At 40.4% G+C, this 24,518-nt stretch overlaps 1 protein-coding gene across 1 annotated transcript in view; it reads left to right on the forward strand.

The window, feature by feature from the left end:
* LOC306878449 (zinc finger protein 804B-like) overlaps positions 1-19,917 on the forward strand; it is a gene marked incomplete at both ends in the record, with an annotated part of 127,761 nt that extends 107,844 nt beyond the window's left edge. Inside the window, 2 exons of the mRNA XM_079430807.1 lie at positions 16,241-16,371; positions 16,494-19,917. Of these exons, the coding sequence (XP_079286933.1) occupies positions 16,241-16,371; positions 16,494-19,917 (3,555 nt within the window). The remainder of the gene's footprint in view (positions 1-16,240; positions 16,372-16,493) is intronic.
* Between the last annotated feature and the right edge of the window lie 4,601 nt (positions 19,918-24,518).

The raw sequence follows: 24,518 nt of genomic DNA on the forward strand, positions 1-24,518 counted from the left end.
CACAAGTATAGATCTGGAACTACTTTAAGTCTGTCTAAATATCATGTAGTCTTCTGGTCCATATCCTTTCCTTAGGAAGGTGTGCTAGACACTGATTAATGCAACAAAAATACTATACGCATTTATATATTTTGCTATTGTATTGTGGAGTGACACTTTTCATAAACCTTTCTATGCTCATCTGATTATATAATGGTAAATATTACAATATCATGGCACAACAACTCTGATCAGGTTCTTTAATGGTGCAAACATATTCAATAACAGAATAAGGCATAAACATAACTTTAAGACACGAAGACTACAACGAAACTGAATGCTTATAAAGAATCGGAAACAAAGGAGTAAATGAGATGATTAATGAAATGATGATAATTAACTAAACAAGGACAGGAAATACCAAATAAGGACAAAAATGGAACTAATTGGAAACTGACACGTGACAATAACACCTTCATTATTATCCTTCACCTGAAATGTTTGTCTTTTCATCCTGAAATGCGAGGCAAATGTTGCATCGCAATAATTAGGAACCACAGTTTCCACAAATCGCATTATTTTTCACATAATTTACATTATTACAATACCTTTCTCCTCAGCCTGGCACAAACGGCTCCATTAGTTCCGGATATGATGAAGGCACGCCTTCCGAAAACCGAAATGTGTTGTGATTGGTTAGCTGTCCCAGTGCGTTGTGATTGGCGAACAGCTAAGATGGTGTTTCAGTACTGCCATGCCCCTTGCCAAAGCAGCAAGTTCGTCTGGCATCAATATAGAGTGGGGGAACTATGACATCACTTTGTATGGGGATCGGCTGTTAGCATGAAACTGGTTCCCTCGACAAAAAGCCAATAGGATTTTTCCATAGTCTTTTGGATTATCATAAAAAATAAGCTCAATCATAGTTCATGAAACTTTGACATTTTGTCCATCAAGATAATCTTCACAAAAAAATATAACGTTGACGAATTTTGAAGCCTAAATAAAAGCACCAGAACTGAAAAGCTAAACTTAGGCTATAAATGAACTACTGCACCACGGTCGCTCGACTTCAACGTCACGCCCACCGCGCTCCTGACAACTTTTTCAAACTTATTTTGAACATGTTCAGCAAAACGTATTTACTCTGTATATGCATTTTAATCCATGCTACATGAACCTTTTCATATACACTGGAATAAATACAAAACTAGAGCCAAACTAAAACTGAAATGTAGTAATAAATAGTATAGTGAATAAACAAGTGCCTGAAAGTAGTCCCCAGCTATATCATAACTAGTTTCCGAGCCGGTAACTATTTTCAGGCGCTGCGTAATATTGCGGTAGTCATTGCGTAGTATAATTTCCGGTAGTCTTAGTACACGATGTAGCTACAGAAGAGTCAAGCTTTATATATGAAAATTATCAAAACGCTTTGGTCATTTTTGATGACCAAATGCTAATGGTCTAATCCGATTCAATGATCTATGCTAAGCTAAAAGTGCTACCGCCAGACCCGGAGATCGGCTGAATGGATTCAAAAACAGTAAAACTCAACAGTTTTTTTAGGGGAGTTGTAAAATGAGCCTATTTCCAAAAAAAGTGGAGTGTTCCCTTAAGCACTATGCATCATTAAAGTTTCACTTTCACCAAGTAAAGCCGGTAAATGTGGTGTTTACATGTAATAATCGTAATATGAGTTTACCTTATGGTCCGAACCCAGAGTCTCCGCATCAGTAAGCGATAAACTCAAGCATCTTCCCTCTGAAGACATGTGACGCATTTCGGGGCAAAGCAAAAAAAAAAAACATTGTCAAACAACAGTATAAAATGCGGGAAACTATTCATTGGTTATTCTAAAATTAATTGTATTACAAATTATACTACATCTGGAAAATACTGTAAATTGATAAACTGTTCGGCGTGATAACGTTGAATGTCTCCGACAGCACCTATAGTCCCATTTAGAAACTTGTTAGCAACCGTCTTTTTTAAGAAACGTAACAGCTTAAAAAAAATCATGAGTGTGGTGTAACTGGTGTGTTTTATGTCGTAGAATAAAACGTGAAAGTATCTTGAACATGTGTGAACCACAGACCTTATTTAAGGGATTTAACCAAAATCTCAAAAATCCCGTTGACTCTGGGACGATGGAACCGGAAGTGCTAAAATGCTAACTTGCTTCCGGGTTTTCACCTACAAAGTGACATCATAGTTCCATCACTCTATTGCCATATCAATTTGAGCCGGATTCTGACCCCGAGTATATTGAACAAGAAGATCGTGCAGAACCTTTGCACGCAGGATATTGCAAGACAGATTAGAGTGGTAGCGTCTCTTGTTGTTGTTGTTGTTTTTGGCTAAATCATGTTTTAGATATGTCAACAACCACTTAAAAATAACTGCATTTACTATGTACAGATAAGTGCAACGGTAATATGTATTATGTTTATTGCTCTTTAATTCTAACATTATAACATGAATTGCAGTGAAACTGTAATACAGTTGAATTTATTTATACCATAGTCCAGTGTTTTCCACAGACGCTCTATTTATGGCGGATTATATATGCAAATTCAGCTGTTGGAGTGGAGATCAAGGTTTCTCCGGTAACGGCTGTACATAAAGCAGAGCTCCTCTCACAATCGCTGCTTTATCAGACATTACATGTAAGATGAAATGAAAATTACATCCAAAATTTTCTGAAGACAGTCAGTTTCCTTCAGAAATACAGTGATATAAAAACACCCGCACCAGGTTTCGATTTTGAAACGTGCAGTAGTCATGTTTATTCATGTTTATTAAGTCAAAGCCTTTTGGAAATAAAGCCTTATTTGCGGGGCGCCACAAATAAATCAAAGTATGGGAAACACTGTAGTCTCATAATTAATGTGTAAATTCTGCAGATTGCATCATCATTGTCCATGACTGTCAACAATTTATAAAAACTTTTTCATAATTGTAACATACATATTTACATACATAATTATTCAGATACATGTGTAATAACTTGCTAAAACTTGCACTTCTCGTTGTCGTCTTGTCTGATGCGTTCTAACCATGAGCTCACCCCTCCCCACCCCCCAACCATTCGAATTTCCGTAGGCATGATATTCTGGGCTGCTTTGTGATATCACAACACCCGGAAAAAAAGTCTGTAGTCCAAACGAGCCGTTCATTGTAGTTCTTGAAAAGGGATTTTTTAAAAACGAAATATCTCTCTTTGGAGTGGACTTCGAGATCTGTAACTTTGTAGATCTTTTTTAATGCCCAAACATATGCACTACACACTGACTAAAATTCAAAAAGTGAAAAAGCATAATAGGACCCCTTTAAACAATTGTGAATGTGACCTTGCTGAATAAAAAATAATGCAAACCCAAACTTTTGAATAGTAGCAAATAGTAGGTTCCTGAAAAATATTAAGCAGCTCAACTGATTTCAACATTGATAATAATAAATGTTTCTTGAGCATAATCCTCATATTAGAATGATTACTTGAGAGACACAGCACAAAAAACATTGAGTAACATACATTGCAAACAAAATGTGTTCCAACACTCCCCTGTCTCCCCCTACTTAAAAAAAAACATCAGCCTGTGTGTTTGTGTGTACAGCAGGAGAAACAGCTTCTGTATGGATGAAAGCTTCCCTGAAAGCTCCTTACCGCACCTTCCTGCAATATCCGCTTCCAAATCTCCTCTCCTCCCTCTCATGCACTCACATCCTCTCAGCTTCAAAGGGTCTCCTTTCCTGATCCTCTCAGGCACCTTACGCATGGACTCATTACAGCATTCAAACATATACGGAACACACAAATGTTACAGATCACATAACCTGACAGCCTGTCATCTTGGGAGCTGCTGAAGAGGGTCTAAAGGAGTTTTAGCAGACAGCTTTTGCCTGCGGCGCAATGCTAACGCTCAACACATGAGCCCCATATGCGGTGTGCATCAGACGGCGCAGGATATTGGAAGTGTCTTTGGTGGATTATCTGCCTGAGAATGTGCAGATTGGGTTGAGGATAATCCACACGTGGATGTTTTCCTCCTGGGGTGAATGAGAGTGACAGTTTATAGTCAACGTTAAATTGAAACACCAGCCTCCGAATCTCAGCAGAGGATTACATAGTTCCTTCGCTCGCGGCTGTTAGGAAGAAGTTTGCAGAAGATGCATTGTTTCAGACGGTAGTCTGTAATCTTTAGTTTGAATTTCAAATTGCTAGATAGGTGCTTCTCATGCATGGGGTTTTATCATATTTCCAGGAATTTTATTAAATGTCCTCCTGAGCAAAATGCTCCCATTCGGCACAAAACTGTCCATGGAGATGGTTCGCGCAGAGAGAAGGAAGAAAGAGAGGGAGTTTTTCATTTTCTTTTCAAGTAAATGCCTGAGGCTTATCGCTGCCTCTCTGCACCAACTGCAGTTGGCCACAGAATCAGCGGTGATGAGATTAGGCTGAGTGTGATTGGCGCAGACTCCCAGCAGAGAGTGTTTGCACTGAAGGTGGCGTAATATAGGTGGTAGGTTTTTCATCAGGCAGCCGTGGATTTGGAAAAGAGGGAATGTGCTGAATCGATGCCACACAGCAGAGCAGAGGTTATGCACAACCATTAGTAATCTTTAATGGGCAAAGTGGCATGTTATCTGTCTTTGTTACATGGTTAAATAAAGTACACTTTACTAACACACACTGAATGCTGAGTAAATATTTTCTACAGCCGAAACAGCTCTACTAGGTGCAGGTCAATGTGATTTAGACAAGCAGGACAAGTTCCTGGATCAGCTTTCTTTGTTGTTCCTGGAACAATATTGGAACTTGTCCTGCGTGTGTAAATTACATAAAGATATTCAGACAGGAATACTAAAATCAGCCATTTAGAATGTTGTATTAATAATGGATTGTTCATTTAAATATTATATATACTATTACTCAAAAATTTGTGGTCAATGTCTTTTTTAAGAAATCAGTACTTTTATTCACTGAGTATGCACTAAACTGATGGTGGCAGTAAAGTGACAGTAAAGACTTTAGCCTTGTTTTTGTTTTTGTTTTTAAAGTAGATTTAAAATAAATGCTGTTCTTTGCTATTTTCACAAAAATACTAAGCAGCACAACTTTTCACATTGCTATGCTAATAATAGGAAATGTTTTTTGCATACCAAATCAGCATATTAGAATGATTTCTGATCTTGTAACACTGAAAGCTGGAGTAATGGTTTCTGAAAACTGAGCTTCAGAAATAAATTACATTTGAAAATATTTTAAAATAGCAAACAGTTATTTTATTTTTGCAATATTTCATTAAATATTTTTGATAAAATAAATGCAGCATTTTTATTTTTTATATAAAATCACTTTTATAATGGAATGTTTTGCCATTAATAATGTGACTGTGCATCATACAGTCATTACAAAGGCTGCTTGTTGATTAAAATCAATTACATGATATGCTGATGAATTCATAAAGTTCATCATAATTAATTATAAATATCAATATTTGCTGTGACAAGCTCCCAATTAGGGTAATAGAATAATAAGATGATACATTGCATTGCTATAGCATTGAATAGCCATTATGTAAAGTGGCTTTAGTAGTCATTGTATTGTTTGGTTAATTTCAATATCATTGAACATTTGCAATCCTTTTGCAATTGAGTTTTTCAGTTTGATTTTGGTAGAATTAAGGTCCATTAACACATAACCTGTTTCTACAGTCTGCCTGCTCTCATTATTAACAGCACAGATGTTTTTTGGCTTGTTTTGTGGCAATAGTATTTTAAGAAAACTCTTAAGCAGTTAAACTTTTCAAAATGAGTCTCTAACCACAAGAACGCATTCATCACTCTCTCTATCAATGATTCTGTTTCCTGTTGACAGCCCTAGAAGAATAAGCCGTACACTGTGTCTTTCTGGGTCTCTCTGTCTTCCCCAGAAGGAGTAGGAGGAGGATAGTGTTAGCAAACTGACCCTGCTCAATGACAAAGACAAAGTAAAGAAGTTGTTTCGTGGGCTGCAGAAAGATCGAGAGAAGGGGACTGCACTATATGGGATGAGTGGGAGAACGAGGAAGCGGTGCACTGCTCTCTCTGTAGACTGCCAGGATGAGTAGGCTCTTATTGTCTTCTGCCCTTGTCAAACGCCTGGAGCTCTCCAGGGTCTCCGCAGCCCAGCTGATGCTCTATTCATCTCCACCTGCCACATACCGATAAAGGTACAAGAGAGCACAGTGTTAAAAAAAGAAACCGAGTTAGAAAGGGAGAGGGGGAGATATGACTCATTTTGAAAGCATCAGAGGATCAGCTATACCTGAGGGGAAGAACAGACAGATGGAACGGTGTTAGACAACTCGCACACATATACGCAGACGCACACAGACACAGGTGCGCAGTCTATTCCGTTTCAATGCTTCATTATGCAGAGAATTTTCTCTCTGTTTCTTAACGCCGCTTGATGCTTTTCCTCGTCTGTGTCTGTATGTGTGTAAAGGAGAGAGAGGCAGTCCCACCTGTTTGTTGTGTCAGGTTTTAGACTGGGAGGCAGGCTGACTAATGTTGCTCACCTGTGCTCAGTGGCTCAGAAGGTCCAGAGAGGCCTGTCACGATACGGCAGATTAAACCAGAGAAACTGGAGCATACAGAAGGACCTCACACACACACATACTCTCACAGTCATATGCATACGCTGGTGTTTTTCAGTTAGCTCGATGAACAGGGCCACTTGTAGTAGAAAGGGTATTGTGAATGGTGAATGGTATGAATGAAAATGTTCAGGGTTACAGAATTTTTGCCGATACTAATTTTGATGTTAACAGAATAGTTTAGAAAATAAATTAAATTGGATGACTCACCCTGACGAGTTTGATTCTCCATAGGAACAGATTTGGAGAAATTTACATTAAATAACTTCAGTGAATGGGTGCCGTCAGTCCAAACAGTTGATAAAAACATCTCAATAATCAACGACTCCATTCTATCACTTAACCTCTTGTGAAGCAAAAAGCTGCATGTTTGTAATAACAGATCCATCATTAAGTCCATCATTAACAGATCCATCATGAAATGTTTGTTTTCAAAAAAATCGTTTTTATATGTGCATCTGTTTAAAATATATATTATCACACTATAGTTACAGTATAGTTACTATAGTTCTGTGAGATACTGTGTATTTTGATGTATAGTCAACATAAAAATGTTTTATATATTGCATAACCATTTAGAATTGCCTAATTTTGTCTAAATTAAATACTTTACTTTACATTTACTTGATTAATGCAAACCAAAAATTATAAATGAATATGTATGGTTTCAGTACAGTAGTAAATTATAAAAATAACTGGATGAGCCACATTGGAAGACACTGAAAAATAGCCAAAATATGAATACCCGTGACAGTGTGAACGCACATCAACTGAATTCTGAATTAATACGGCAAGTTGCAATGTTGTTTGGCAGCCGTAAACAACCAACACCTACAACGTATTAACACCAGGCACGAGCCGCATGGTTTCAAAACTAATCATTATAATCAACAAAGCCACCTCAACTGAACTGAAATGTAAACAGTAGTTTTCTGCTTGGTGATTATTAAAATCATATCGCAGATATTCTGCAGTAGAAAAGATATAACAGAATATCTAGCTGTTGATATGAAAACATACCACCCAAGTATGCAAACAATGGATTTAACCATTTCTTTTGTAGAAAGATTTGCATTGGAGTTACATGACTGAACAAGGCAGCCATGATTGGCATTGAAGCCTGTAAAGATGACAGCTCTCTGCATGACCCAAACTGAAGGGAGCAGATGAACCGCAATAACTTTTCAAATTCGTACAAAAAAAGTAGCAGACAGAAATCTAGTTCTTTGTAGGCCTGTTCCTGGTGAAATGTTACAAGGTGACACCTACATGTCTGGGCTCTGCGAGGTGGACAGAGATGTTTCAGCCAATTAGGGAACAGCCTGCTCATGTCCCAGTGCTAAAATGGCAAATCTGCTAATATCTACAGTGAGCCCGAGTTCACAGTCAGTGTCAGCTGTCAGACCAGATTTCACACTACCATTGCACCTGCGTTTGTGTATGAATCATTTGTTAGTGTTATGAGCAATGTGTGTGTTAAATGTGTTTGTAATGTGATAGAATGCTGCTCGATACTCAGGTCATTTGTTGTTTTTGGACAGCATTACTCATTTCTTTGGCAAAGTGAAGTGTGGGACAGTGTGATCATGACTCAACTCTGTTTTTCACGAGAGTCTGTTTGCTCAAGGTTGTGATATAATGTGGAAGTTGACAGAAACTCTAGACAGGACAGTATATTAACTCGGTATCAACCTGCTCTGGAGATTTGTTCCTTAATATAAGAGTGAGTAGAAGAGAAAGACAAATAGACAGACAAAGGGGGGTGTTTTAGCAGTCGATTCACTAAAGAAATAATGAAAACGCTTCCAAAAATGGCAACACAATCTCTGCTAAATTGCATTGTCATTGCGCTAGTCCATATTTTGCAGGTCATATTTTACTAGAATCTTTCACCACTTTGTGTAATGTTAGTAATGTACATAAAACATTTTCTGTACATTATGTACATTATACTTACATGTAAAGTGTGTTTGTGTGGAAAAATCTAAAAGTTACTCAATTGAAATGCTTTTCAGTGCATTTGAATACAATTGGTTAGTGAGTTAGATGCAGTTTTTTCCACTAAAATACTGTGCGCAGAAGTGGTGCAAGAGAGCTTGTCCCAGTGAGAAGTGGAGAAAAGAAGGGGGACACATGGTTAACAGAGCATGTTTTTTCCTCCTCTTTATTTTTTTGTTTGTTCAGTCGCCAAGCACCAATAAACACATACAGTTTTAGCGTTTTTACAGAGGGTTACCCATGAAAAAGAGAACTAATGAAAACCTTATGCTGTGTGCAGTTCATAGCATTTTACTGTCTTTAAAATGCCTTGCACATTGGCAGTAGTTTCCACTATAGTGCCTTTATATCTCTGATATAGGCTCTTTACCCTGCACCCTACTGATGGGATTCCTTTAAGGTCTATTAACATTAAGATTTTTAGTAGCAACATTAAACCCTGAGGTCTGTTATCTGAGCTGGTGAATCTCAGCGTGTTTGAGATGCAGGGCCCTACATTATATGAGATGCAATATGCTGCATTACTCTTGAATTAAGATTCAGAATAGCTACTCCTGCTGAAGGTTTGTAAAAGTATTCTTATAGGCTTTTTTCACATTGTAGAGTGAAAAAGACATTTTCATCAATAATATGCTAAAGGGTCTATCCTTGCACATCATATGCAGACAAACTTCTGTTCTTTCACATTGATTAATCCGTCAGTGTTTGATCATTAGCACACAACAGAATTGATTTAATGGACTTGAGGTTGGAGGTCAAGTAGAGCATCTCATCACCTCCAATTCTCATTAATCCCAACACAACTCAGGGTTAAAGTGTGTGTTTGTGTGTGTGTGTGTGTGTGTGTGTGTGTGTGTGAGGTGCCTTGAAGTGGGTTTATTGAGACAAGGTTAAGGGAGCACACCCTGACAGAAAAGCTCTGCACTGGGGGTGTGCAATAGGCGGGCCTCAACAGATGAAGGACCCGGCAACCTCCTGCAGCCAAGATGTGTGACCAGTTGTCCTGGGACCGCCCTTGCCACTGGGATTTACCTCATCATGGTGAAGATAGTGCTACTGGAGATGGCGCACCCCCTTTGGCACTTTAAAACTCTCCTTGCGCAGGTTTCCACCTCTAATCACGGTGATAATATCTGGACCTTACACATGGTTGAAGTCTGACGGCGATGGGGTATCTGTCAACGGGAGCAGGTTTGAATAGACTGGGAGCTCCTAGACAGAACCCTGCACGGCAGCGGCACAGGGTATTTGGTCGTTATCAACTGGGTTTGGGTGGCAGCTGTTTCGGCAGACCCCTGTGCGACTGAGCAGCCCTGTTTAGGGACCGCACTGCTCACCTCAATTGGGGAAGGGCCTAGAAAAGGTGGCCTAAAAATTGCCCATTCAATCACTTACCTGGATAGGTTACCGCGCCTATTGGGTTATTCCACTACTGCGGTCGAAATAAGAAAAATAAGAAATGTAATAGTATAAAACTGGCAACATGGAATGTAAGGACTCTCCTGGACCTGCATGATACCTCTAATAGACCTCACCGGAGATCAGCCCTGATTGCTGCTGAGTTGAGCCGTTATAACATTGATATCGCTGCCTTGAGTGAGACCAGGCTTCTAGATGAAGGTTGTCTAACAGAGGAAGGGATGGGTTATACCTTCTTCTGGAAAGGTTTCCCTCCAGGTGGACAACATCTCTATGGAGTAGGATTTGCCATCAAGAATACCATTCTCCCAAGTCTTACAGAAACACCTGCTGGAATTAGTGAAAGGCTAATGACCCTCCGTATCTCCCTGGCAAAAAAGCGTCATGCCACACTTCTCAGTGCTTATGCACCAACTTTACCATCTGAAAATGAGGCTAAGGAATGCTTCTATCAGGCACTGGATGAAGCTCTTTGCCGGATCCCTAAGAGTGATAAGATCTTTTTGCTTGGGGATTTTAATGCTCGGGTTGGACAGAACGACAGAATATGGAGTGGAGTACTAGGCAGGCATGGCATTGGTAGGATGAATGAAAATGGCATGAGACTATTGACTCTTTGCTCTGAGCATAATCTTACTATAACTAATACCGTCTTCCAGCAGAAGGCAAAGTATAAGACTTCGTGGATGCACCCTCGCTCTAAACACTGGCACATGATTGATTTTATCATTGTGCGGTGTAATGACATCAAGGATGTTCTCATCACTCGTGCCATGAGAGGTGCAGAGTGCTGGACAGACCATCGTATGATTGTGGCCAAGCTCCATATGAAAGTGCGCTGCCCCTTGCGGCTGCAAAAGCCCAACAAAAAGAAGCTAAACTGTAACCGCTTGGGAAACACAGATGCAAGAAATGAGTTTCGACGTCTTTTAGATGAGAAACTCAGGGAATCAGAACCTTGTCTGAGCTCAGAAAACACCATGGAACAACAGTGGACCTATATCAGCTCTGCGCTTTATGAAGCAGCAGCCCAATCCATCGGCTATAAGAGCAGGAACCACCAAGATTGGTTTGACGATAACTCAGACACCATCCATACTTTGCTTAAGGATATGCATAAAGCACACCGGGCAATTTTAAAAAACCCTTCATCCACTAAGACCAGACAGCATTTGCAGGAAAGTCGGAGGAAAGTGCAAAGGGAAACACGTGCCATGCAGAATGAATGGTGGATTGAAAAGGCACATGAAATCCAGTCTTTTGCTAATAAAAATGACATGCATAACTTTTATAATGCTATTAAAACCATTTACGGGCCAACAAATCGCTGCATCACTTCTCTGAAAACAGCAGATGGACTAACACTTCTGAGGGACCAAGATAGTATCCTATTAAGGTGGGCTGAACATTTTGACACCCTGCTTAATCAGGATTCTGATGCGGACTCCACCATTCTGGATGAATTGCCTAAACTTCCTCCCATCCATGATCTCAGCCTACCACCAACCTTTCAAGAGGTTCTGTCATCTATCCATTCTCTTAAGAACAACAAGTCCCCTGGCACTGATAATATCCCTGCAGAGCTACTGAAGGAGGGGGGGGTTCATGTGTACGCGCACCCTCTATCGGTACATCATCCAGGTCTGGACTGATGAGAACATCCCACAGCAGTGGAGAGATGCAAATATTTCTGTTATCTATAAGAACAAGGGTGACAAGGCTATCTGCGGTAATAGTAGGGGCATATCACTCCTTTCTGTGGGTGGTAAGGTCCTGGCCAAGGTGATGCTTCAGAGACTCGTTAATAACATCACAGAGTCAATGCTGCCTGAATCGCAGTGTGGATTTAGGAAGAATAGGAGCACTATCGACATGATTTTTACTGCCCGGCAGCTTCAGGAAAAGTGCCGGGAGCAACATCAGGACATGTTTATGGCCTTTGTCGATCTTTCTAAAGCATTTGATACTGTACAAAGAGAGCTGTTATGGGATGTACTCCTTAGGTTTGGCTGTCCCAATAAATTTGTTAACATCCTCCGCCAGTTCCATGATGGGATGACCGCTCGGGTGTCTATAGGTGGACAAGGGTCCGAGCCCTTCTTTGTGCGCACAGGGGTGAGGCAGGGGTGTGTGCTAGCACCAATACTCTTTAACATCTTCCTCCTATGTGTCACCAAGCTTCTCCACAACGAGATTGAAAATAGCAGTGGCATAGCAGTAGACTTCAGATTAGACGGCAACCTCTTTAATATTAGGAGGCTACAGGCAACCAAAAAACTCTGTAGAGAGCAGGTCCTGGAACTGCAGTATGCAGATGACTGTGCTTTTGTGGCCCATACTCCAGAGGATCTTCAAACTGTTCTTGCTGTGGTGGTTAGGGCATACAGCAGAATGGGGTTGACTATCAACACAACCAAGACAGAAGTGCTTTGCCAATGGCGTAGCAATGTCCGACCCACACTACCTGCGTTCACTGTTGGGGATGAACAGCTTTCAGTAGTGCCATTTTTTAAATATCTGGGGAGTATTCTTGCTGAGGACTGTGGCATTGACAATGAAGTTAAGAGCCGCATTAAACAGGCATCAGTTGCCTTTGGGAGACTTCGGTGTAGAGTCTTTCACAACAAGAATCTTCATCTTTCTACAAAAGTAGCCGTATACCAAGCGGTCTGTGTCACCACCCTACTTTATAGCTGTGAAGCTTGGGTAACCTACAGCCGTCACATCAAGTCTCTAGAGCGCTTCCATATAAGCTGCCTTCAGCGCATTCTGGGGGTTACCTGGCGGGATCGTGTGCCTCACACTGAAATACTTAAAAAGACCAATTGTAGAAGTATTGAGGCCATGATCACCCAGCGCCAGCTGCAGTGGTTGGGGCACGTGATAAGGATGCCCCCATGCCGACTGCCCCGAAGAGTGCTCTACGGCCAGCTACATCATGGTCGACGTTCAGCTGGAGGGCCGAAGAAGCGACATAAGGATCAGATGAAGAATGCCTTGAAGAACTGTAAGATCAGACCCGAGGACCTGGAGGCTGTTGCTGTTGACCGTACCATCTGGCAAAAGCTGTGTAGAGATGGGGTTCATACACTTGAGATGGAGAGGACAAGCATGAGGCAGCAGAAGCGAGCCAGGAGAAATACAGCCATGACTGCCACCACTACTACTACCATTGCATATATATGTCCCACCTGCAATAGAGTTTGTGGGTCCAGGATAGGACTGTTTAGTCATCAAAAGTCTCACCGATAAAGGCGTGGACGTCATCATCTAATTTCGATGGACAACCGAGAGAGAGAGTGTGTGTGCATGTGTGTGCATGTGCGTGCGTTTTTGTGACAAATGAGGACATACATTTGTATAATGACACAGGTATGACATAAGTATTACAAGGTGAAAGTGACTTATGAGGACATTGCCCCATGTCCCAACTTTTCAAAATGCTTATAAATCATACAGAGTGAGTTTGTTGGGGGGAAAAGTATAAGTGCACAGTCTCCTGTGAGGGCTAAGTTTAGGTGTAGGGTAGGTGTAGGGCAATAGCACATACAATTTGTACAGTATTAAAACCATTACGCCTATGGGATGTCCCAACTTTTCACAAAAACAAACGTGTGTGTGTGTGTGTCTGATTTGCAGTTTATGCCACTGGACCAACTACTTCATAGTGTAACACATTACAAATATTAGGTTTTAAAAATCTGATGATCCTTTTGCATCTTTAAATAAAATGTTTTTGATTCATGCCCAAGCAGTATGATCAGAGGACATGAGTTTTTTTGACAGTTTAAAATAAATTTTCCTTTGGCTGGTTCAAATATTATTTTGTTCTTCCTTATCTGTCTACTATTCATGAGGCAGATGTTTCATTGAAATTTCAAATTATCTTCTGAAGGGTGAAATCTAAGGCATCATGAATATGAGAATATCCAGAACTAATTATGAGTAGAGCGTTTAGACATGCTCATCAACATTAGCGGCAAATACTTTAATGTGCCTTATCAATCATATCAGTCATGGAATAGATTTATACTATAAACATCTCATTCTGTCAAAGACATCATAATGTTTCCAGGCTGTAAAAAAGATCGATAGAGAGAGAGCAGTGCTTTCTGGAGTAACACTTAATTAGAAAAAGAGGCTGACCTAGTGTTTTTAAAAAGCCATAAAATTTAGCATGTTTCTATGAGACATGCATTAGTGGAAAATAAATCCAAGATGGCAAATTTCTTATATTTCATTCAGTACTGAAAAGCAGAGATAACAATAGTACAGCACGTAATTCAAATAGTATTATTTTACACGAGTGTTATATTTGCATGTCCTATGCATTATTCGGTAATACTTTATTTTAAGGTCTCTTAACTAGTTGCTTATTGGCATGCATATTACTAGAATATTAACCATTTATTAGTAGTAATCAAGCACATATTAATGCCTTCTACATGACCTTATTCTACATCCTTACTCCTACCCAATACCTAAACTTAACAACTACCTTACTAACTATTAATAAGCAGCAAATTAGGAATTTATTGAGGGAAAACTCGTAGTTAATAGTGAATAAGTGTTCCCTATTCTATAAAGTGTTACCCATTATTCTTCTTGGATTGTTGTATTGTTAACTTAGAGACATGCTAACTTCAAATACTATTGAAATCAGTTGACTCTGGATCAATGCAAATTCCCAGTGTTGGTGTGGTACACAGAATTGCTAACTAAGATCTATAGTGCTTTCCCTTTCCGAATAGAAACTTCCATAATTGGTGGATGCTATAGGGGCCGTTCACACAGAATGCATTTATGCATTCCACTTCACACGTTTTCCATAGTTTATGTAAGCACATGCTCAAAGGATGTCTTCGACCATCTCATTAGCATCTTACCACTTTTTCCGCACAGCACTCAAGCTAGTATAAATGCACTTTTTTTAAAATCTCTTACTCTCTCTGTGTGCCATTTAATTTCTTATTTACAATATTGTATGTATATATTAATTATGTGTTATGCCGCTGCAAAATGAGAAGTATGGAGTTAAGAATTTCTCTTCATGATACTGAATAGAAAAACGATGTACTAATAATTAATCACATCAGCAATCATTTTATGAATGGAGAGAAATTTATTGAATTAACAAAGAGGTTGGAAGTCACATTTCTGTTTATCTGATATTTGTATATTTGTTTACTGAAGTGTGAGTTTGCTCGTCAACCATATCAATGTTCTTGTTTTTGGAAGGACATTTTTGTGGTTCCACTTGTGGTGTATACTGAAAAGCTTCTTTGCTGCTCCCTTGAAGCAGGCATCATTAGTGTTTTTTTCTGTGTAATGTCAGCGGGCTCTGTTGGGAGTTAGCTTGCTAACTTCTCACAGATACAGTGTTTTTTTGCTGTCAGTGCTTGTCACCATGCAGCAAAGAGGAACTGTCCTCCTCTTGGCACTCCCTTCACACCCACCAACAAAATCTTGGTATGGTATGTGAATGCATGTGATCATAAAAATAAAAGAGTTTCAGAATGACTAAGGTGCTTTGAGTTTGTGGCACACACGACTGACAGCTCATTCCACATTTTGGCTAATATTCACTTTCTTTTATGTGTAAGTGTTTTTTTATTACCTGATCAAATTAAAGACCTGTGTACTGGCAGTATGAGGGAAATGCAGTGGTCCTGCATTGAGTTACATTTCCATTGCCTCTCACAAGTCAAGACAAATATGGTTTTCCTTTTTATTTCCCTATTGAGTGAAGTCAAAAGTGTTTGGCTGAACAAATTCAGGCACCGCTGACGCTTTTATTGTTTTGTGATTGTATTTTGGCTTTGCTGATTTTCTGTTTACTTTGTTTCGATTTTTTCTTCTCTGCCCTAAAGGGATGAAGTGATAAATAGACAGGCATCCATCGGTGTGGTCTGTGTCATTTCAAAGGAGTCTTTTATGTGGGAAATTGACGGACTGTACAGTCTCTGTTAACAGAAGTGTTAGAAATCTTTTTGTTTCTCTTTCAAATCATGTCGTAAGGCTATTAAGGATTGTTCTGCCCCAGTTTTAACCCCAGGTTAGACCTAGATTGATGTTTCTTTTCCTCCTGACTTTCCTTCTTTAGGGCTTTTATCCAAGCCAAACAAATGTTGTTTTCATGGAAAGCCTTTTCATGGAAAGGTTTCCAGACTTTCTCATCTGTTTATGCCTGTTTTGTCTGACAGAGGCTGAAAGAGTTGAAGCAGAGAGAATTTGCAAGGAATGTCTCCTCCAAGTCCTGGAAGGATGAGAAAAAGCAGAAGAGAGCTCTGAAACGACTGCACCAGCTGGCACAGCTTAAACAGCAAAGAGACAGGTATGTATACTTACAACATCAATTTGATATAATGTAAGCATGCACCACATGCTAGATTTAAAGAGAAATTAGATCTTTCAGTTCTGCCTAATAACAACACTGTCTTCTGTTCTTGCTAACAGTGATGACAGGAAAAGTCCAAAGTTAAGGTCTACAAACAAGAATAAGAATCAAGTTAAAATCCCCTCGGCTGGTAATAGCAAGTTTGACACAAAACCAACAGTATCCTCGGTCCAAGACTCAACTCCCATCTCCACAAATGTCTCTATGAGGGGCTTGTCCTCCACTCGTATACCCACACATCAGCAGCTATGTCACGAAAAGCACCCCTCACAGACAAAATCCTCTGCAGGACACCGGAACCCCAGGGCAGGGGTCTCGTTCTGTTTCTCTAGGCGAGCTCAAATGAAGCTTGACTCCTGTGCGTCTGTGTTCAGTGATGGACTTGAGGAGACCAGTGACTATCAAGAGCTCCAGCGCCATAGGCACAGACTCGCCCTAGAGGCCCTCTGGTCCTGCTCGAGCTCACCCAGAACCCCAAGTAATGATGACCATGATCTATCCCATGATCCACCGACTCTGGGATGGGCGGATGGAGACTCTCAAACACCACAAATGGAAGCACAAGCAGAACATGTGGAAAGCCCTGAAATTCAGACAAACTACAGCACAAGTGAGCCAGAGAAGCTTGGGTGTCCTGACACACAAAGTCCTGGAGCAGACAAATGCTCAGAGGACAGATTGCTTGATGGGGGGCAGAGGCCCAGGGCAGAGGGGGCTTATGGGGGATCAGAGGAGAGAGGATGCCTCAAGTGCCCCGGCCCTACTGTTTACACAGATGGACAGGACACCATGGCCCAAGGCCAGCCTCAAATACACAAAGGCTCACACCACCATAGAAAGAAAAGCAGCGAACAGGGTATTATGCAAAATGAGAAGAACTGTATATCAGAAAAAAAGACAGAGGAGTATAAAATACACCAAGTGTGTAAGGATGAAAATACAGGTTCTTTCCTTAATGTAGTCAGCAAGGATGGAAGTGTGACAAAATGGCCCTTTGAGATGGTGCAGTACACGTCCAGCGAGCCACACGTATCTTATAGCTGTAACCCTCTATACTACTATTTCAAACACAAGGAGAGCAAAGTCAAAAGCACAAAGGCTGAGGAGACAGATCTTGGTGTTATCGCAGGCCAGAATGACAGAGCTGGGCCACAAACACAGGATGTTCCTGGAGTTAAATTAGGCATTTTAAAACCAAAGAGACTGAAACACAGGAGAAAGGGAAAAAAACGTAGGCGTAAATTAGATGCTGTCAGGATACGGCAAGCGGACTGCGCATTCAAAACCTGCTCGCAGACAGAAGCTAGAGGACACTTTGAATTCCAAAGCACTCCAAACGACACGTCACAAAACAAGCAAGCGTGCACTGAGAGGAGGCACAAGCTGGGGAAGAGGAAAAGATCAGTGAGAGATGAGACTTCAAATGAAAGTGACACCCCAGAGCACAGCCTCAAAAGCATTGTTGTAAGCTCGCTTTCCACCCCGGCACGTAAAAGGAAGAAATGTCAAACGATGAGGGGGCTTGTGTCTGCGCTGCGCTTGGTAAGGCGAAGGCCTTTGCCATATTCTTCTCACAACACGACAGGAAGAGAGAATAATTATCGCTGGTATGACAACACCTATGACTCCAAGAGGGATGCTGCCTCAACTCCCACCAGTGACAAATCTGGGTCATGGAGTGGCCTGTCAGACTTGAACTCAGATGGGGAATGGCCTGTGTACCACACGGGGAGATGCTCCACCTCACCAAGGTCAAACTATCTGTACCCTTTGAGAAAGGAGTACAGTCAGTCCAGATCTTGCATTAGAAGTTCCTGTTACAATGATCCTCACTACAGTTACAGTCCATGCAGAGATTTTGAACATACGGGAGAAAGCTTGGATTACACAGACTCTTATGTCTACAATAAACGAAAGTTCTCAACAATTTGTAACAGCCCAGATCAGCATGAGAGGTACAGCATCAGACAGCACAAAAGGTTTGAGGACTATAAATACAGAGAGCACAGAATTCAACATACAGGAAGGCAGATGTTTTACAGAGTTTATGACAGTCCTGAACCTCAAGAGGATGTGAGGGACTGGTGGTACGAAAGGCTTAGCCCTGTAGGTAGGAGGCACCGGGAGAGAGAAGAACTTCCTTGGTCAAGTCCTGAAAGAAGCGAAGACAGGTTGTATAACAAGCCAGTGTCCATTTGTAGCCCCAGTTCCTCTAGTAGCACTAGCATCTCTGATCTTAGTGGGCACTGGTTGTCTAATTCCCATATTAGGCCATCTCCTACTGGACAGAGCCAGAAACATTGCAGTCATTCTGGATGGCCATCCGAGAGATTGATCAAGACCAAATCCTCCCATTCTCTTCTTAGAAAGAGGAGTCATTCACCGCCATTAGCTACAAGTAACCATGCAGCTCAGCCTACATCCTTACAATCAGGTGTTGGGATAGATGATGTTACAGACAAATCTAGCTCAGTGCCAGACCAGTTGGTTGAGAAGGATCCTAAAGTAAAGAAAGCAAATGTTGCTCTCTTGTTTCCACTAATTGGTAAATTACCCTCTATTAAGAAAGGGGCAAGAAAAATAAGGGTTAATAAAGATGCAAGTGCCAGTATTAATAACCAGGTTCAAACATGTTCAACTATTCCATCAAATCCACAAGTTATACCTCAGATTGACAATAATACTCCAGAACACTTACAATACAAGGATGGGCAAAATCCCAGTACATCCCAAGCTTGTCTTGAAACTGCCAACGGAGATAGATCAACAGAAACCTGTGCTGCTTTAGATCTGAATCCAGATAAGACTTTGTCCCAAAAACTCAACATCAGAAACCAAGAGGACAATGCAGAAATTGCAGGGATTCATTGTCCAAAACGTACCACCCCTCCGCTTTCGGAGCAACCAATCACCTTCACTGATGATGAGATTGAGAAGTACAGATTGCTTCAACTCCAGGCCCAGCAGCACATGCAGCAGCAGCATCTTCAAGAGGAAGTCTCTGCGGACATGACCCATTTACCAGTACCAACTTCAGAGCCACCCAACCAGACTACACTTTCAGCCTGTCTGCCATACAGCATATTCCAGCCCTCTTCTCCACACTCTTCTATTACTCCACACCCTTCCCCTGCTGCCCTGCTGCCTCCCCTTCATCCCTCTCTCTCTCAGGCCCATTTTGTTAATCCAATTCCTGCTGCTTTTTTTCCAGCACCACCTGCTACTGTGTTGGCAGCTCAACCCCTCCACCTGATCCCAGCCTCATCCCTCCACCCAGTTCACCCTCACCATCATGTTCGTGGGTTGACTCTCCACCCCCTGCCTCCTGCTTCTCTGCTCCCCACGATGCTTAGTCCAATGCCCATGGCTGCTGCCGCTGCTGCTGCTGTTGCTGCTGCTGCCAGCACTCTGCAGATCCACCCCCTACTACACCCTCTGTTTCACAGCCAAGACCTTCAGCACCACCCTGGACCAACCAGCTAGCTCTGGTCAGAACGAGAGGGGAAAGGAAAGAAATATAGAATATAGTTTTGACTTTAAATGTTCTACAAGACCCCTCCAAGTGTGCTGTGAACTTTATGATCTTTAGGTTCTACTTTCAGCCAAAGTTCCTGTTGAGTAGTGATTTTTTTTTTTTTTCATCTGTGTGTGTTGCAGTCTCGACTCAAAGATAGCGGGACTTTTTACTTTGTTGTTTACTGTTCCATTCTTCATATATTCTTCATCTCCCTGCATCAACACACAGATGAACCTCTCCTGCCTCACTGCACTGTGATTTATCAGCAGTTGAGCCCAATCAGCAGTTGGCTGAAATTAAGCATAACCTGAAGTCAAATTAGATGACTTTTTCAATTAGTAATAAGTATAATTAGCATTTTTTTTACAGTTATGCTACCCAGCAAGTATTCAAAGGGTTTTATTTATGAAGAACTGGGGGAGATATCCTTGAGCAACCTTAAACTAAGCAAACTGTACATGAAAATTCAGAATAAAATTCAGAAAAATGTTTTTCATTAAAATATTCTTTTTAGAATATGCAAATTTACATGATTATTTGGTGCAGAAATACAGCATTTGATTGAGCTATTGTATCTCATAATGGATTTAGCAGTGTTCACCACTTTGGTTAAAATGGCCCATTTTTAATTCTTTTTTTTTCTGTGTTGTTTAGTAGGATAGAGTAAGTTTGTACTTGCTCAGCTGTAATGTGGAGATGCAATAATGTTTTTTCAATATATTTAAAGTGTAAAATCTTGAACTGTATTTATGTATTCATACTTTGTAATGTAAGTAATAACGAATAACATGCACTTGATTGTTCATACATGTATAAGATGGTTTTTATTCACTCTTATTTTGGTAGCGCCAGACATACTTTCATCTGTAAGATAATGTCATGGGAATAAGAATAAATTAAATGTCATTCTGAGAAATGACAGTTTTGTCATTACTATTGTCTTTGAGGTCTAGAAGGTTCAGGACCTTTAGGCTTTGAAAGACATGGAGTAGCGATTGGCATTTTGCCTGGAGGAGGATTGTGGCTGAATTGGCATTTATCCACCTCTAAAAACCCTCCAGAAAATGGCGTAATACATGTCAAATTCAGTGAATGTTACCACACCTTCACTTCAAATGAGTAGTGCTTCACTTCTCAGATCTAAGGGACTGGGAGTTTGTGTTAATGATGCTTCTCATTGCCAGCAGTGGCCCAATAACACAACTGTGCATTTGCACTAATTAACTCTCTCCGGTACGAGTCGTCTGCTCTGGCAAGCAAGAGCTCTACTCTGCAGTTGCTCAATGGCACTAAACAGATTGGTGATTCATATCTCCAAACTCAAACTGTGCTGGGCCTGTCCTTTAATAAACACAGAGTAATGAAGGCAAAGTTGTGTCCTGCTGGACAGGTGCCATGATTGCAAATCCAGTGGTAAATTTTCTTGTAAAAATATTCTGAGAAGCTGACAAAGTGAGTTGTTTAGCCTTCAGTAACATTTCAGTGAGTGGAATGGGTTTCTCTTTTGAGTGCACTTCATGTTGGAAATGCTAAGAGATAACAAAAGGTTGCAACGATGGTCTAGGGTTGATTATAGGACACAAAGTGTCCTACACAATACAGAATTGCAACCTTCATTAGCAAGCACTTTTGGTTGTTTCTTAGGCTGCTGGAAAATACAAACATGGGAAGTAAAAAGAACATACAGGACAGACCGATGGATGGTCACAGTTTGACTGCTGCCTCTCTGACTGACACTGGTTTGTGCCTTAGTGGATCAGAAGTGAGTTGACAGCCTCCTTATGATTTTGAGAGACTCAATTGATTGATTTTTATTTTTTTTTTGTTCTCAGTGAGGATCCATACAGATATCCGGTAAGCCAGGCTACCTTTAGGATGAGCCATAAGGGGAAGCAGTGTGTGGAATGGTTGCCCTCCCATGCCCCAAATACAGCCTCTCTGCTCACAGACCTTCTGCTGCGTGTTCATACTCCACAGGACAGTAGATCAAACAGACTGTATGAAATAAAGAGCGAGGATAATTAGCAGATGTTACAGAATAAACTCACTCTTCAGCTGCCAGTCCAAGCTTCAAGCATTTACTTCGAGGTGGAGTGTGTTTGATGTAAGACACACACATCGTATATCAGTTCTTCTGATATGACCATAGAAATCCATATTCCATATCACTAAGCCTCGGAGCAAAATATAATCACAGAAGCGTTCTGTAATGTAAAAGTTTGTGCTTTTTTTGGAGCAAAACTTTCCCCTCATTATTAATTTCTTCTCCAGTAACTATGAGGCATACAGTAAGACAGAAGAACACTTCATGCCCCTCGTAGTCTAGTGCCCTGTCAGCCCCTTATTTAATATGCCACTGAAGTAGGGAGCCACTGTTTGCTGCTCAGCGCCTGTGGGGGCCACTCATAGTCTGTTTAGCATGTATCAAAGCTGTAGGACATCACCATCTCCACTGCTAAATGCCCAGTATGGTGCAGACAGTGTACATATCTTCCTTGCTCATTCTTCCATTCTTAGCTTGCACCCTCCGGTGATAGTCTCTCACTGACACCACCCACCACAATCACTGGGAAATATCATCTATTCAGAGCAGCATTATGCCCCCTCCTTATCACTATGAATTATTTTTCAGTTATTCATATGATTCATTGATTTGATTTTTTGTTATTTATATAATATCTACTTTTCTTATCATGTCCAGGGAGAGCAGACAGAAAGATGACCAAGGAAATGGACTCCCTGCTGTTTTAGAGGAGTAACAAGCAAATTGATTTCTCTGTTGTAATAGCTCACAATGTAATTGCGCACTGAGGGTGGGAATGAATTCACTAAGAACACACTGATAGCGCTGTTTTTGGCACGTGCTGTCTGTAATGTTTGGTTATGAGTGCTAGGTTTTAGAGGATGCAGATTGCAATCTGACAACCAACCAAATGTATTTCAGCACATTTAGCACCTGGTTAAACTGGTTATTGAATAGTGCTGTTCAGTAATTATGTCATTTTCTGGCTAAAATTCATCAAGCTCTTTTGATAAATTTCATGTTTTTAAAATTGCATTTTTTTATTATTTAAAAGTAAAATAAAGTCTTTGTAGACTTTCACACACAAACTATACAGAACTTCAAAAAAAAAAAAATCTTCTATCATATGACACAGTAGGAAGTCTGATTGTTTTCAGTGAATTAGATTGTCCTAAACCGAATTCTAAAATTTTAGAGTTGTAAAATTGTATTAATTCTAGTGAATTGGTTCCTGGGGGTGTGGGTGGGTGGGTGGGTGGTTGATTTTATATACCGGTGGGGACTTAAACCTGAATACACACAGACTCATGGGGACTTGTGTCACAGTGGGGACCTTAATTGAGGTCCCCACGGGTAAACAAGCTTATAATCACACAGAATGAAGTTTTTTGAAAATCTAAAAATGCAAACAGTGTGTGTGTGTGTGTGTTTCCCCATGAGGAAAAAAAATATAAAAAAATAGTAAATGATGTTTATCTGAAAGTGTAACAATGCAAAAAGGTTTTATTGTAAGTGGTAGTTAGGGTTAGGGGATAAAATATATAGTATGGTCAGTATAAAAGTAATAGAAGTCAATGGAAAGTCCCCACAATTCACAGAAACAAACGTGTGTGTGTGTGTGTGTGTGTGTGTGTGTGTGTGTGTTTAGAATAACAGGAAAATAAAGTTTGTCAAGACATAAATTAGACACAACTTCAAAAAAATTCTTATATGTAGTGTTGGAAAGTACAGTTGTAAAATTGTCATTACTAAATTGTTCATACTAATTAATCTGTTACTACTGATGAACAGGCCAAAGAATAGAGTCTCTAAATAGCATTTTAAGTCTTTTGTTGTAAACAAATATTTAGTTCATCAGTTATATAAATTATAGTGTATTCTAGTTTTTAAATGCATTTAATGTAAATTTAATATCTTGACGTTTTAATATCTGACCCCTGCATATTGCCGATGGAATCTATCATGGTCGACCTGTTTCAAACACTTGCTAGAATAACTTCATTCTGGGTTGCATACTGAGACGTTTCTTTACTCACCACTGTATGCTGTGCTATAGACTCATACCCAACCCAAAAAAACATATGGGACATTAAATCAAAATGAAATATAAAGCCCATCTGTTCATAGGCTCTTAAAGCCAGTCAAACCCCATAATGCTCAGCCTTACAGCCAAACGGTAGAGAGATTCGACAGCCTTGGTGTGGGTAATCATCTTCTGCGCCGGCAAAAATAAAGTTAGATCAGGTAGAGCCTCTTTTTGATCCAGCTTTAAATGGCTTCACCCACCTGTGGAGCAGCACTCATCTGATTATTCCTCTTTTCCTTTATGTAAACTCTCCCTTTCTTCTGGCTCCCTCTTCATCATCCCTCGGGTGCTTGACTGAGCTAGTGACAAAGAGTGAAACAGGCACATGTGTGTGTGTATTCATGTGTGGTTGTCTTGTATTTCTGGTCCAGTTCCCTTGATTTGAAGTCTTATCCTTTTCACTTCAAATACAATCCATGGCTCTATTGGGCCAAAACTAATTTCATATTGATTCACAT

Source organism: Barbus barbus (genome assembly GCF_936440315.1).
Source record: "Barbus barbus genome assembly, chromosome: 12".
NCBI lineage: Eukaryota > Metazoa > Chordata > Actinopteri > Cypriniformes > Cyprinidae > Barbus > Barbus barbus.